General features: G+C 33.3%; 3 protein-coding genes and 1 pseudogene across 4 annotated transcripts; 3 read left to right on the top strand and 1 right to left on the bottom strand.

Annotated features, from left to right (window-relative positions):
- Positions 1–16,607, top strand: part of LOC110008714 (serine carboxypeptidase-like 40) — a 48,731-nt pseudogene that overhangs the window by 7,049 nt on the left and 25,075 nt on the right.
- Positions 816–5,277, top strand: LOC105628757 (F-box/WD-40 repeat-containing protein At3g52030). 2 transcript variants are annotated; one of them, XM_089723108.1, is made up of 9 exons: positions 817–1,110; positions 1,203–1,409; positions 1,680–1,734; positions 2,726–2,824; positions 2,927–3,030; positions 3,193–3,282; positions 3,664–3,803; positions 4,137–4,221; positions 4,772–5,277. In XM_089723108.1, exons 1-9 carry the CDS (start codon positions 953–955, stop codon positions 5,133–5,135), a joined length of 1,302 nt encoding a protein of 433 aa, XP_089579234.1. In that variant the 5' UTR covers positions 817–952; the 3' UTR covers positions 5,136–5,277. The 2 variants fall into 2 exon arrangements, with proteins under 2 accessions (XP_089579236.1, XP_089579234.1); XM_089723110.1 differs by lacking the exon at positions 3,193–3,282 and having other exon boundaries at positions 816–1,110.
- On the top strand, positions 8,103–9,338 carry LOC149495198 (putative serine carboxypeptidase-like 53). The gene is made up of 3 exons (XM_089723111.1): positions 8,103–8,593; positions 8,746–8,853; positions 9,074–9,338. The coding sequence occupies exons 1-3, from the start codon at positions 8,224–8,226 to the stop codon at positions 9,169–9,171; spliced, it is 576 nt and encodes a 191-aa protein (XP_089579237.1). The 5' UTR covers positions 8,103–8,223; the 3' UTR covers positions 9,172–9,338.
- Positions 9,347–14,615, bottom strand: LOC105628847 (putative disease resistance RPP13-like protein 1). The gene is made up of 2 exons (XM_089723103.1): positions 10,349–14,615; positions 9,347–10,016 (listed from the first exon to the last, which is right to left on the bottom strand). Exon 1 carries the CDS (start codon positions 14,415–14,417, stop codon positions 10,350–10,352), a length of 4,068 nt encoding a protein of 1,355 aa, XP_089579229.1. The 5' UTR covers positions 14,418–14,615; the 3' UTR covers positions 9,347–10,016; position 10,349.

Here is a 16,607-nt window from a genome sequence, read left to right as displayed (position 1 = left end):
ACTGAAATTAAATAAAATGAAAACTTGATTAATCAACCGAATTTAACCATTTTAATAACTATTTAATTAAAATAAAAAATAAAATATTTTTAATTTTATTATATACTTAATCAAACGACTTAATTTTGAAAGTTGATTAATTTAATTAATTCAGTTAAATTAATTTTTAATTTAACCTTTAACCCATAATCACATGTGGTATATAGATGGGAGGAGAATAAGAGTCTTGTCTCATCTTTCAACTGGAGTTACAGGAATTGGTAGACAAAGCAAAGCATAATGCTTGTTAATCCACTGCCTAGACTATAGGGATAAAACGAGAAAGAAATAGCCAATTATCTACTGAAAGAAGGGGAGTTGAAGTTCTCTGAGGGAAATAAAAGTTATCCCTTAGAACTCGCGGCTCCTGCATTAGTTTTTCAATAATCGAACTTCTAATCGAATATTTATTCATCGGTCCAAATCGATCTCATTAACCGAATCAATCGAATTAACCAAATTGACTGAATCAAATACTCTTCGTTACTTGTGATGAATCACGGGTATTGTGTTTGACCTAAAATGCATAATTGTTAATGGTAAAGAAAGCATTTACTTTGAGTAAACCATTAAAAATATCCTGTGCTTGGCAGTTTGTTATACTTGTATTTAGACATCCCAATTTCTCACTTTCGTTCTAAATTTTGCACTACATAGATAAATAAAAATTTAATTTTTTATTATATTGAAATATTTATTTTAGAAATTCTAGGGACTAAATAGTATTTTTCTTTTTGTTTAAACTCATAAATTATATTACCTAAAAACGACAATACATCTGATATTGGGTTTATTTTGTGAGCGTGTTTATTGTGTCGTTGCCGACGTTCACCCTTCCAGCTTTGTGAGATTTTCAGTCGCTCGTTTCCTCTGATCTTCTATGATTTGATTAACCCAGTTCACAGAGAAGATAATGAGCCCCACACCAGGCGGAAAGTGGTCGCCGGCGAAGAAGAGGAGCTGGAGAGGTCCGACCACAATCCAATTTTTGGAGCATGACATCCTTTGCATAATATTCTCAGTCCTGGACCTCTTTGACCTCGTTCGCTGTTCTGCTGTCTGCAAATCTTGGTAAATTCTGTTTTACTCTCCTTCTCTCTGCCTTCCCCAAATATTTGTGTATAATTTTGTTTTATTTTTTATTCTCTTTTATGCATTTAAAGGAATACAATAATCAAAGGATCAAAGTTACTGCAAGCGCTTTATTTGAAGCAGCAGAAGGATAATTATTTAGGAATTTCAAATATTGATGGCGGTTCAGAGAGGACTTTAAATATGTACTTTGAGGAGCTAGCTATGAAGCATCATAGACAATCTTTAGTTCAAGCTTCTTCTGTTGATATTGACCAATGGAAAGGCCATTCACTTGGGTAATTATTGAAATTCTCCTCTTCTTTTTTTTCTTCCCATTTATTTTCTTGTCAGCTAATTTTCAGCTGAATACAATTTTATGTTTATTTTTCTGTTGAGTTGATAAAAATGGTATCAAATTTATTATGGAAAGATGACGAAATAATAAAAGGTTGATTTTTTTTTTTTTTTTTTTTTTTTGAGTAATATGTGGGGTTTATTTAGTGGGTATATATATGCAGGAGTTTGCAGCTTGTATATGTTAATTCTCTAACCTTGCTTTGTATTAGGGTTGATCAGTGTCGAATGAAGATGGGCTTGCTTCTTACTGGCGTGGGGGACAAGGTATGATCACTTTTTTAATTAAATATGGTGTCTGATAGGTGGGTTTTTTATTATAAGTCATATTTGTTATTTACCCTTTTATTAAAGCAGATTCTATTGGATGACTCTCTACTATTTCTGTTACATAGTTTTGGAATAATTTTCATATGGAATTCATTCCATTTTGCAAATGAATTTCATTAAAAAAATTCATTGATAAATGGAAATTCATGCTTGGATCATTCATAGAATTCATTCTAAATATGTTTTGATGTCTTGTACTTAAACTTCATTACCTTTAGTAACTTCTGTTCCTTTAAAGTTGAGAATTCATTTGCAAATTCTACCAATTTTTGTAGCATTTGGTTCAAGAAAAACCAATTCTGTAGAATTTAAAACATGGAATTCCAAATGAATTTTTATTTGTACCAAATTTGAAAAATTGGCTCTGTAAATGTCAATGAATCCCATGAAATTTCATGGAATTCATTTATGCCAAACAAGCTCTTAGTTTCTGTTTTGTTTGATTTCTTGGATAGACGACTAGATATTGTAATCTCATTTAGCCAACCTCAATTTTGGAGTAGTGGATTAGTTTGTGAATTAACAAGCTCATTTATTTGGATTAGTTTTAAAAAATTCGTTTACAAATCGGGTGCAGTGGGAGAAATTAAAGAAATATTGGTGGGATTCCACACCTTTTAATATCCTTCCATTTGAATTTTTGGTGACCTTCTCTTTTACATAGTTTTGAAATGGTGGCGTTAACCTACTGTTACTGATGACTTTAGTCTAATTATCGACCTGTTCACACACACACAATGTTTCGTATGTCATGTTTGACACCAGTAAAAGTTGTCTAAAGTACTTGCTAGCTATATGTTTGTTCTAGAACTTAAACTTATTTTGATGTGATTGCTTCTGTGGCATATCTCTGATGTTCTCCTAAATCAAAATGTGATATATGTTATATAACTCAATTGTGCTGACTTTTGTATAGTTATCATGGTAGGTTATGCGTCTCTGGTCATTAGAAACATACAATTGTATGGAAGAATATTCAATCCAAGATGCAAGCCCCTTAATTGACTTTGATTTTGATGAGAGCAAGGTACCTTTAGTAATTTGTCATTATTCTGAAGTATCTCATATTGGGAGGCATTGATGTAATGTGTCTGTTTTTATCCCAATTGCTTAATGCATGTTCTTGTAGATTGTTGGTTTGGTTGGCACACGAATATGCTTATGGAGGCGAAATGGAAAGATGACTACATTTCCCTCTCGTGAAGGCACGTTTATGAAGGGTTTATGCATGCGGTACAGAAGCAAATTTTGTTATTATGCTAATCTTTCTTGGAGCAATACTGGATTTTATATTCATTTATTTCACAGTTGAATTGTCTTGAGACTTCAACTTTGTGCAAGGTTGTGTGGTTTCTTTTGAGCAGACCAATAACTCGATGTATTCTTTGCTTGAAGTTACTTTGATCCAGAAGCTGTTGTTGGATGTGAGGATGGGACAGCTCGTGTTTTTGATATGTACAGTAGGAAATGTTCTAAAATCATTAGGTATGTACAGCTAAAATTTTCTTGGTTGTTATTCATCAACCCCCTCTAGAGCCCCACAAACATCGGATGCTTCGTGCATTAGATCATCGGATGTTAAATTCTATTACTTGAGTGAACATACAAGAGAAGGTGGTCTGTTATGGTCAGACAATTAATTCTTGGAAAGCCATTTCAATTTCTGGACGTGTGCGAAAAATGGATAGACTATTAGACACTGGCAAATGAATAAATTGTTTAGTAGAAGAATGCCTGCGAAATAGAAGACAGTAGACTGTATTCTTATTATGTTGTTGTTATGTTAGAACCTGATTTCTTACATTTTTTTAAAGATTTTTTTCTGTATGGATTCTTTTTGGTTATGTTTTCATCTCCAAATTGTAGGATGCATCCAGAGCCTGTGACTTGCTTATGTTTGGGGGATGATCAGTTAATTCTTAGTGGTTCGTCACTAGGGAGGATCATGGTGTCTGGTTATTCATCTGATAAGTGGGCAGCTACACTGAGATCCACTGATTCTACAGGTCGTACTGTTTTTCACTCTATCAAGAATAACTACGATTATGATTGCATTCTCATCATGTGTTCTTGCATTCTTTACAGTTATTCTTTCATTCCTTTTTTTAAGCTGTTGCTTTCTTGTCTTTTGGTTAATAACAGATGAGATATTCATAAGAAAAAAACAGTGGTTTCCTTGCAGCTTCTTCTTCAGGCTCTGAGTGCTTTTCTTGATTCCTAATCTGGCAGTTTGAGACATGATAAATTTTCTACTGCACCTTCTCTTTAACTAATAATGCACTGCACATTACAAGCGACTTGACATAATTCTGAATTTCTGATTCAACTTCCTGGTACAGGCATAAAGACTTTATGTTTCAACCCTCGTTCTCATCTAGTGTTTGCTGGAACAACAGCTGGATATACATCTTGTTGGGACCTCAGGTATCAATTCACTGTTCCCAGATGAATAACTTTTATTTTTCATTCCTCCGTAATATAATATCTGTGGTAGCAATAAGTAGGATATTTCAATCACTAAATTAGATGTTTCTGCCAGAGTTAAAAATGATGACTGGGTAGTTAGTGTACTTTGAATTCTGACCCAGCCTAAATTTTTGTCGGTGGCCTTCATTGTTGCGCTCTATGTGAATGTAGAATGAGATATTGACAAGCTATTTTCTTTTCTTTACTCTGCTGCTAGGACATTTGCTTGTGACGTATCCTGTCATCCATACACAGATTGAGTAGGCTTCCAGAGCGAAACTGTGATATAGGTTCTAGGACTTGTACTATCATAGCTAGTTTGTAGCAGAAGTAAACATGACAGAGGCTTTATCCTGTTACTCTGTAGGGTTGATTATCAAAATGGCTGCTCTGATAATTGATTTTGTTTTTGCCTTATTTCAGTATTAGGTCGAAACTGACTATGGCATATTTGTTATAGGAGCTCCTGCCCATGGTTGCAATTTGATTTTTTATTGTTATCTTGCAGGATGATGAGACAATTATGGGAGACACGAGTGAGTCCAAATGTTATATATTCTTTGCAGCACCTGACAAATGACAAATCAGCATTAGTAGCCGGTGGAATAGACGGGGTGCTGCGTATTCTGGATCAGGACTCAGGAGTTGTTCTCTCGAGCTATACTGTCGACCATGATACCTCATCAAGCTCCTCTAGATATGCACATGGAGTAATTGAAAGAAGAAAAGGGCGAAAACTCCCTAGTGACATCAACATTGATCAGATTCCTAGAAGTGATCGACCTTCAATCACTTGCCTGGCTGTTGGAATGAAGAAGGTGGTTACCACACACAATAGCAAGTACATCAGAGTATGGAAATTCAAGAAATGAGAGAATAAACTAATCCATGCATGCGAATTTGCAGTTTCTCTTTACTAGAATCTTTCATTGATACTAGAAATGCAAATATAGGTTTTTTCATATTTGGAATAAATTCAAAATTTAAAAATTTCTTTGCTTTTATTTCTTTTAATACTTGCATGAGGCATCCAAATATATATATATTATTTTCATTTATACTTTATTACTCGTTGTAGTAATGATTATAGAATTTGCTAAAGTTTTTCGCTTGATGTATCTACATGATGTAAATGATCTTTTTTATTATTTTTTTTGTTAATATATTTTTTTGAGATTATTAATTTTTATATGCACTTCTTGGGTGAATGCATATTGGCATTGATCCACCTTTTTTATAATTTAGTTTTCAAATTAAAATATAAATAAATTAGATTGCCATATGCCTAAATGAAATATGAAATATTAATAGTTATTGTCTTATTGCACAAAAAAAAAAAATATTAATCATGTGAAAAATAGCATTAATAATTTCCAACATTCGAATTTTTGTAGGTTTTTTTAATTCTTGTAATGAACTGTAAGACAATAAATATTTTTGTAATTTTTATAAATTATAAAATAAAAAATAAGATCAATATTCGAAATTTGAAATTGCAACTGAAAATAGAGTTTTATTTAAATATTATCTCAATTCAAGCGTTGGTAATTAGCTAAATCAAAACAAGCATTCATAATTAGTTAAATCAAAAGAAATTAGCATATGTGATTTGGAAAATGAATTGCATTTTCCTCTTGCTATATTGTTAATGTTCCAAATTATTCCTTCTCCACCTAATCCTTCTAGCCATAGCATCATCAAAAAAGAAAAAACAAAAAAAGTACCTAATTGGCCTTTATTTGAGAGAGACATTCATGGAAAGGACTCTGCTTTATTGCTTCATTAATTATTTTATGTTTCTTGTTTTGTAGAGTTGGAATATAATACAAACAGTCAAAATGGCAATGAAAAGTCAAAGTCTTGGCCTCTAATCTACTCCATAACCCACTAGATAAAATCTTCATTTTTTGAGCATGGAAGAAATAATCAATAATTGAAGAGTTTCCTATATGTTATGATTACATACACAGTGCCTGTCCTATTCAATGTATTCCTTCAAAGTTCAAACCTTTTTTGGCTTTTTAAAGAGAGAGAGATGGCTTTATGCAATTTTGAAGATGACTTTCTTGATGGTATTTATTACATTATAAATTCAAATTTCAATAAAACATTTCATCTTTCTGTTTTGAATATTTAGAAGTTGCTAATTTGATGAGGAACTCTAATATAATTTCAATTAGGAAAAAGAAAAAAAAAAAAAAAAAAAAAAAGGAGCAATTGCGATGTAGTCTCTAGGTTTTACTCGAATATGTATGGATATTAGTATTTTAAATTATACTATTTAGTCCTTCATTACAATTTTATTATACTATAAAATACAATTGTTAATTTTTTCCTTTAAGTGACTGTGAAATGTCAAAAATAACCTCTAAACATAATTATTATGTAGTCCTTATGGTTTGATGAAATACACTAATAAAGATCTCAATTTTCATAAGTTTACTCTATTTAGTCCTTATATAGTAGTTACTTTCAAGGGTGTTTGATATTTCATAATTGCTTAATAAAAAAACTAACTGTTTGAACTTATAGTATAACAAAATTATAATACAGGGATTAAATAGTGTAATTTTGAAAGCCGAAGTCCTTATTAATGTATTTAATAAAAATTTAAGGATAATATAGTAATTATCCAAAAAAAAAAAACTTGCATCCTTGGTGTTGGTGAAAAAAATTTAATCAGATTATACTTAATTTAATAATTTTTAAAAAAATTACGAAATCAATCAGATTATACTTAATTTAATAATTTTTAAAAAAATTATTTTCTCAATCATTCTACGATTGCACATGAAGTATTTTAAAATAGTCTATTTTGTACTTTTTAGTTTATTTTGTTTTGATTTTTGATAAGTTTGTGCAATATTTTAATGAAGGCAAACCTAACACACCATTTCTGTTCTAAGCATTATTTTATTTAAGAAAAACCCATATTTTAATTCTTTAACTATGATAAGGAAAAAAAAAAAAAGAATTGATTAATATAAAATGCACAACTCATATGGAGATTGCATAAACAGATACTAAAATTACATTAAACTATGGCAAGTGTTTTTAATTTACCATAAAACTGAACAAAAATAAATAAATAAATAAATAAAATAATGGAGGAACTCTTTAATCAAGGAATAAGGAATATCCTAAAATGAATATGCAAATATGATAATGTTAAATTGTCTCATCTCTAGCTTGATTAGCTTGAATTCTGAATTACTGGACCCCAAATTGAAAGGGACTATAGTAATAGTACATTTTTGACAGTATGTTCAATCTGTGACCACAAATTTTAATTTGCTTCTGCACATTTTCCTGGAAAAATCTTGCCTTGGCTTATGAACTATGATGCAAACCGCCGGGGTACTCTAGGCGTCGGAACCACCACATCGCGGCCAGATTTTATCAATTCTTGGCGTTCTTTGATTGTTTTATCGAATAATCTGTTGTCAGGATTTTCTGCATAACAAACATAGTAGCAGCTCACACAGGCATGGGGCAATGCCATAGCAATTCTTGTCTGTAAATCATATAGTTAGAAAACAAAGTTAATTAACTAGCTGAGTCAATAAAGAATCTTATAAAACATTATAGAATACCCAAATGGCCACAGATGAAATGAAACTGATAAAAAAAATAAAATAAACAAAGAAATATTAATTATTATTTATTTAGTTTTAAAAATTAAAAACTTTTACCCTCTACTACCTATAGGTCAAATTTATTATTCAAAAATATTAATTACATTTAATTAGTTTGCGTGAAAATAGAAACAAGCATAATTTTAAAAGATGGAGGGAATAATAACTAATATTGATCTAAATTAGAAAATCAGAAAACAAAATCCTTCTATAGATACTTTCTCTCCATTGCGCACACGCACACCCCTATACTTATATAAACACATTATTTGGATTCAAGAAACAAAATTCCAAAAAATCAAAAACCCTAAAACCTTTTCCTGCAATGGGGAAAAACCCATGTTTGATATTCCTGTTCTTTTTCATTTTTTCTTATTTAACATCTCAGAGCCATAGCAAGAGGCAAAGTGAAGTTCTTGGCAATCTTTACAAATCCAAGCTTAATGGGAATTCTGGTATGGACACAAGCAACTTTAGGACAATTGATTCTATTATTACTATAAATCAAGAAAATGGAAAAGATAAAGAAAAAGATAGGATCAAAAGATTGCCTGGCCAACCTCAAGTTAAGTTTTCACAATATGGAGGTTATGTTACTGTGGATAAATTAGCTGGAAAAGCCTTATATTATTATTTTGCTGAAGCTCAAGAAATTTCTAAGAAATCTTTGCCTCTTCTTCTGTGGCTAAATGGAGGTATTTAGTGTATTCTTTTTCCATTTTTCTCCCTTTTGTGTTCTAAATTTATTTATTTCCTGAAAATAGTATTCTTTTTATTATGTTAAATTTTAATTTGAATGTATAATATTACTGTCTGTTATTTAAAGCAATCATTAATATTTTTACAGGCCCTGGTTGTTCATCTCTGGCTTATGGGTTGATGCAAGAGCTTGGACCATTTCGAGTATATAGTGATGGCAAAACACTTTACAAGAACAGATTTTCATGGAATAATGGTAATTCCTTAATTATTTTACTTTTGAAATAACTTAAAGAATTGGACTATCTGTTTGTAATAATAATAATAATATTTATAAAAAATAATGAATTCCCTCTGAAAAATTAATTTTCAAAATTTAAATTAATAGTGTGCCAACAATTACATTTCTCATGCACATTTCAATAAATCTTTTTGGGCATATTTTAATTTTAATTTTTCTTTTTTTTTTTTTTCAGTTGCAAATGTTCTGTTTCTGGAGTGTCCTGTTGGAGTAGGCTTTTCATACTCTAACAGAACATCAGATTATAAGAATTCTGGTTGTGTTTGTGTTTGAATGTTTGTGTTTCAAGTTGGTGGGTATACTGAGATTTATAAAGGAGACATTACTTATGCTACTGTGAGAGGGGCTGGACATGAGGTGCCTGCCTTTCAGCCTGCAAGACAATCTCACTTACTCACCACTCTCTTCTTGGCAAACCTCTTCCAAAAATTTCATAATCAACAAACCATAAAGAAAAAGAAAATAAATTATTATTAGATTTTGAAACATACAGATTATTTTGATGTAATTTTTTCATTTAGAATCAGATTTTGCTCCATAAAGTCACATTGCCAATATAGTTATTTGCATCTCAGTGCAGACGAGCTGTTGTTTGCATGAATAGCAAGTCATTTGAGATCAGTTGACTCTTGACTAGATGTTTTGTAGGAAGGACGGACCCTATTCCAGTTAAAAAAAAAGGGATAATTTCCATCTGAAAAATTCTCAACCAATGTCTGTAAACTTTCTTCACTTTAAATAATACTTCCAGAGCATTAAATCTTTGTCAATAAATAAACAAATATGCTCATATAAGTATCTCAACATAGGAAACAGAATTCTTCTCTGATAAATTGTCAACAACTGCTCATTGTAGTCATATGTAGCAAAAACAAGATCGTAGTCTTTTTTTTTTTTTTTTTTTTTTTTTTTTGAAAATTAAATTTTATTATTAAAAACATGAAAAACTTAACATAACTAATCCATCTAAACCCGACCAACAGGCCTCCCCCATACACCCCTCCTAGGATTAGAAATGCTAAGAATCCATGAAACCGTTATCCTTACCAGCAGGGATTGGATTTGAGACGATTATGACAATCTCGATCCTGGCCTAAGCAGTCCCGGCTTTTGCAGACCTGAAGAAACAATTGCATTATTTGCAGCCAAGATTTGATATGTATAAAATCAGCTCATGTCAGTGTCGGAACAATGAAAGAATAAAACCTATAGAAACTTTTCCAATTTATGCATTATGAGTTAGAACCAACTGAACAGAACATGTAATTCATTCTCAACCACCAATTCATTCTCAACCGCCATTCTGAACAGAATGTGGTAATATGGTTGAAACTTGAAACACCACATAATTGAATGCAATTAATTTTTTTATATCTATTCTATTTTGGCTTCAAAATGTTGCATATATCAGTTATAGTTTAAGCTGCAAGCAAAAGTAAAAAGATTATACCTCATTTTATTTTATGGTAGGGGATATTGGCAATAAAGCGCCAATAGTCTCCTTTCTCTTTTCTGCATCGTCTTTCCAGGAGGGGGCACTCGAAGATTGCCAACCTTTCAAGCGTGCTCGGAAGGCCTTCCTTGGGAAAGGACTGGAGTTTAGGGCACTTTCGAATTACTAATGTATCAAGAGAGGTGAGATGGTGAATGCCCCTGGATATTGATTTCAGATTTTTAAAATCTTCGATCTTAAGAGAGGTTAGGGAAGAGGGAAGCAGTAGGCCCTTCTCCTCTGGGAAGGAATCCATATCTGTACTTGGACATGGCCCTCTGATTGTGAGAGAGGTGAGTCTATTGAGTATCCACTCTGACATTGGCTGTTTCAGCTTCTTGCAACGCGAAATTGTAAGACTACCTAGTTTTGGGGGCAAACCGCCATCTGGAAAGGACACCAGACCTCCACAGTTACTTACTAGTAAACGTTGAAGAGATGTAAGATTTTGCATTTGATTGGGAAGAAATCTCAAATTCTCACAACTCCATATGAATAAATAAGTAAGGTTTGGGGGTAAACCCTCATCCGAAAAGGACACCAAACCTGCACAATTAGTTATCGCTAACTTGAGAAGAGATGTGAGATTTTGGATTTGATTGGGAAGCAACCTCAAATTTTCACATTTTCGTATGATTAAATCCCTAAGGTTGGGGATGGCCAATCCACTTTCTGGGAAAGACTCCAACTCAGACCCATATATTATTAATGTGGTGAGATGCGAAAACCTATTATGAAACGACTCCAATAGCTGTGTCGTCCAAAAGCAAATTGCAATTTTTTTAATTGAATAGGGAAATTCACCAACTAGAACCGATGTAAGAGATGGACAGCTATTGACACCCACAACCTCAAGATGAGACATCTCATTCCTGGCGTTACTATCATGCACAATGCCCTTAGGCAAGGACTCCAGAGAATCACATTTTACGATTTTGAGACTTTTAAGACTACAAGGTAAACCTGCAGATGGGAAGGACACAAGGTTTCGGCACCGTTGAATATTCATCTCTCTAAGAGATGTGAGGGTTTGCAACCCATTTGGCAGAATCTCCAATCCATCGCATTCCCTTATCACTAAAATTTCAAGATTGCAAGGCAAATTCCCTTCTTCTCCTCCTACCAATGACACTAGCTTCTGACACCCTTCGATCTGTAAAGATTTCAAGCTAGAAAGTTTGTCTAAATTAGTTGAACCCCGCCACAGGTGTATCAATTGGCTGCAATCACGAATCCACAGATGCTTTAGCGCCACGAAGGACTGCGCAACCACTTGATGCAAATTTTCAAGCGCTGAAATACTGCAAATGGACAAGGTTTGAAGGGAACATAGATCATGCACACTTTCGAGAATAATATCTTGACATCTACCAATGTACAATTCATCAAGGGAAGGAAGGGAGGTAGGCAATGTCACAACCAATTTAGGACAATTTCCTATCCAAATTTTACGTAGTCTAGGAAATTTTCTTGTAACCTCCACATTGACGTCACCAGAGTGAGCCCATTGCTTCAACTTCAACATATCCTCAATTTCTAGAATCTCAAGAGACGGGGAAAGCTCAAGCCCTACTTCTAGCAGTTCATCCATGCCTTTGATGCTCAGCCATTTCAGTTTACATAGTCTACCTAGTGGTGGCAGCGAGGTAATATTCTGACAATCCCAAAGGTTTAGAGCCACCATATTTGTGAATGCAGGATCCCCTATCCACAATGGAAATTCCTTACCGCCATAAAACCGAACCGAAAGCCTTTCCAACTTTTGATGAGGTTCTAGCAAGTTGAGAACCTGGAATTCATGATCCTCTTCGCATGGTGAATCACGCAATTTACGGGTCCATACCAAGGCCAAATCACCAAGATTCTCAATCTTCTTTAAATCAACGAGATTTGCATCTGCAATCCTTGCCACATTCTGTAGCTTTTCAATACTAAGTTGTCCTTCTAGATGAGGGAGATTCATTAGCTCTCTAATTCCAAGGCAATTACTTCCTTTTCCCACGATAAACTTAGACAATGTTTGAAGATTTGTCAAATTTGCTACCCCTAATGGCATCTCCTGCAAAGCATGCGTAAATTCTAGATCGAGATGCGCCAAATTGATTAAGGCGCCAATGCCTGTGGGCAACTCAATAAGATTCTCACACGAACATAACTTCAGTGTCTGCAAGTTTTGAAGATCACTCAGTGAATTAGGTAATCTTTTAATCTCACTGTTGTAAGACAAGTCAAGATATCGTAAATGCTTTAAGGCGCCAATTGAACTTGGCAACTCTTCAAACGAATAATGAGCTAGTGATAGCACCCTTAAACGTTTCAGTTTTGGCACTAGGTCATGCACCACTCTAATAGATAAAAAATTATCTCGCCATTGATCAGTGGATAATGCGAAGAATGTTCGCAGATTACTCATCTCATAAAAGTCTTCAAATCTTTGGTACCTGTCACACTCATGACAAGCGAACGCTGAATGGCGAACGTTTGCATGTGATTTTATGCCCTTCAACTCATCATCATCCAAATGAAGGCATATTTCTCCACTTACAGATTTAGCTAGATCTTTGAGTAGGTCATGCATTACATATCGTGATTCATTGTAAGTAGATTGTTGAAAAAAGGATCTCCATAATAAATCATGGAAATATCGATGACCCCAGCGTTTCATTTCCTTCATTTCCTGTGCGTCCTGTACAAATCCCTCTGCCATCCACTGTAGAACCAACTCATCCTCATCGAATTCGTAACCTTTTGGAAAAATTGCACAATAAGCAAAACATTGTTTCAGATGAGATGGAAGATGGTGATAGCTCAACTTTAATGCTGGAAGAATGTCGCTTTTCTCCTCCCAAATGCGGCTGTTTAGCACTTGTTCCCATGCATCGCGAGTTGATTGACCTCGTAAGAGACCTCCAATAGCTTTAGCTGCCAAAGGTAAGCCTTGACACCTTTCCACAATCTTCTTACCTATTGCTTCTAGATCTAAGTGCTCCTCAAAATTTGTTACTCCAAGAGCGTGATGGGCAAACACAGACAGGCAATCATCATTCTCCAACACTCTAAGTGTATAACTTTGAATAGCACCCATCGTCCGTGAAACGCCAAGATTGCGAGTTGTGACGATAATTCTACTTTCTTTTGCCCCATTCTCAAAGGGGAGAAGAAAGTTTCTCCAATGGTCATAATTCTCGTTCCAAACATCATCTAGAACCATAAAAAACTTCTTCTCTGACAGCCTTGCCTTCAAGTTTAATTGAAGCGAATTCAAATCGTTGGAAGTAAGATCTCCACCAACCGACTGAAGAACTGTTTTTGTAAGTCTAACCACGTCAAAATCTTCACCGACAGAAACCCAAGCCGTCAAATCAAACTTCTTTCCAGCTTCATTAAAGATAAGTTGCCCTAGAGTTGTCTTACCGATACCTCCCATTCCAACTATAGAAATCAGAGCGACCCTTCTATCACTTGATTCAGAATTCAAAAGTTCAAGAATCGCCTTCTTATCTTTCTCCCTCCCATAAATCTCGGCGTGATTCACCAAGCACGTCGCAGGAATTCTTTCCCACAATTTAACGGGCCTTTCACTCAAATCTAGTTCATTTCTTCGCGAGGTGATCTCTTCTAATCGGGGAGTAGTTGCCTTTATCTTGGAAATCAACTTTTTATTGAATTTAACAGCACGAATATTAGGGGTGAGCTTTCGTACCCTACTTGAACCAGTCATAGGTTTAGCTTTCAACTTGGATCGACGAGCCTCAAAATCAAACTCATCAAGAATGTCCTCCAAATCATACGCCAGCTTCCTCAAATCGCTTACCCACATCTTCACCGACCTGCTCTCCATCTGCTTCTCCTCTGCATCCTCAAGAACCCCATCAATTCTCTCCAACATCTCCTTCCACTTGTTGATTTGAGTCAGCACACGTCTTTTACGGGCGTAATTGAGCAAATCCTGGGAGCCTAACTTATTAAACAAAGACTTAAAGGCAGGTGCTAGAAGAGCACCTCCAATTGCAATTGCAATGTCCATCACAAAGAGAGGATGACCAAAATTTTCAGCAGAAAATTCGAGCAGTTGAAGAATTGGTTGGTGATTGAAACTGGAGTTGCAATATCAAAGACTCAAAAGGAAGGAAGATGCAATACCAAACAAAAAAATTGGTTGGTGACTGAAAGTGAGAAGCTAAAATGGCCAAGAAGAGTTATGTAATCTTCAAGAAAGGACGTTTACTTTAACTCTTGTACAATACAAATTTATTTTCTTCTTCCTACTCTCTGGTTACTTTCAAAAACACGTGAAGAAAACAGCTTTTTCTGGTATTTGCGGTCCCATTTATCCAAATTGAAGTTGACAAGACAACCTTTAACAGGATTGTTGTCCCCCCAATAAAATTGTCCAGAGGAGAAAAAGCATATCCTTGTTCCATGTAAAGTTAAAAGAATTTTAAAAAGTTTCTTTTAAAAAAAATGAAAAATTTTCTTTTTCTATTGGATAAAACTTAAGGAATTTTTTTGAAAAAATAAAAAAGAAAACGATTTCGTAATTTGTGAATTTACGTGTCAGCATTTCGCTAATTGTGTATTTAAGTAATATTTTTACTCGAAATCAAAGTTTTCTGAAATTTTTATTTTGACTTAACTAAATTTAATAAATTAATTTTTAATTAACTTTTTTTAATCGAATTAATTTTAATCATTAATTTAAATAAATGAATCGAAATTTTTTCTACTTAACCGAACCGTTTTGGTTGAATTAATTAATTAAAATGAAGTTGAAGAAAATAAAAACTTGATTAAATTGAATTTAACTGAAATAAAAATTAACTGAACATTTTAATAACTATTGAATTAAAATAAAAATTGAAATATTTTTAATTTTATTATATATTTAATCAAAACGATTTAATTTTAAGAGTCGATTAATTGATTAATTCAGTTAAATATACCAATAAGCACGTGTGGTATATGGGCAGGAGGAGAATAAGAGTCTTGTCTTATCTTTCAACAGGAGTTAAAGGCTCTCCTATAAGAACTCTTACAAGAATTGGTAGACAAAGCAAAGCATAATTCTTGTTAATCCACTGCCTAGACTATAAGGATAGAACGAGAAAGAAATAGCCAATTATCTACTGAGAGAAGGGGAGTTGAAGTTCTCTGAGGGGAAATATATACCTTACTCCTTAAAGTTATCCTTTAGAGCCCACAGCTCTTGCATTAGTTTTCAATAATTGAATTTTTAATCCAACATTTATTCACCGGTCCAAATTGACCTAATCAAATGCTCATCCTTATTTGCGATGAATCATGGGTATAGTGTTTGATGTAAAGTGCATAATTGTTAACGGTAAAGAAAGCATTTATTTCGAGTAAATCATTAAAAATATCCTATACCTGGCAGTTTGATATACTTGTATCCAGACACTCCAATTTCTCACTTTCGTTCTAAATTTTGCGCTAGATAGATAAATAAAAATTTAATTTTTTATTATATTGAAATATTTATTTTAGAAATAGTTTTTTTTTTTTTTTTTTTTGTTTAAGCTCATAAATTAAATTACCTAAAAACCACAATACATCTCATATTGGGTTTATTTTGTGAGATTGACACATGATTGATGTGTGAAGACAAATTAAAATCGGTCTTCACATGGGAGATTATCAAAGTATGTTGGCAGTGGGACCTACGCGTTCTTGAAAATAAATGAAAGGAAGAAAGTTAGTCAACAAAGGAAGAAAAAAAAAATAAATAAATAAACATGTGCAATTTGTGCAAATTGGAATTGGTGGCCAATTTGCATTTGAATTGTACAGCTCATTCACTCATTCACCTATTTTCTCTCCTATAAACAGAGAAGAGAATTTGGATCTACTTACACAAAAAAAAAAAAACACCAACAAGCATATTAGTAAATGAGAGAGTGAGAGCAATTGTAAGAAAAAAAAATAGAGAAATTATCCAAAAAGAAAAATTAAGTCTAATTTTTCGGATATTCTTGGATAGAGAATTGTGAGTGTATGTAAATACTTTATTTATTTTTCTCCTATGAAAAGATCTATGGCAATTCGGAGATATAATAAGATTGGCCGAACTTCGTTATTAAATCGTGTGTTATTATTTTACTCCCTTATAAACCTGATTTATCAGGATTTTGTGTTTTTTTTTTTTTTTTTCACTAACAGGAAGGACGTTTACTTTTAACTGTTGTACAACACAAATTTA

The sequence above is a fragment of the Jatropha curcas genome, chromosome 6 (genome assembly GCF_041381405.1).
Source record: "Jatropha curcas cultivar XTBG-Jc1 chromosome 6, XTBG_Jcur_1.0, whole genome shotgun sequence".
In the NCBI taxonomy this organism is placed as follows: Eukaryota; Viridiplantae; Streptophyta; class Magnoliopsida; order Malpighiales; family Euphorbiaceae; genus Jatropha; species Jatropha curcas.
The sequence above is the reverse complement of the archived record's forward strand: the minus strand, read 5'-3'. Positions and strand labels throughout refer to the sequence as shown.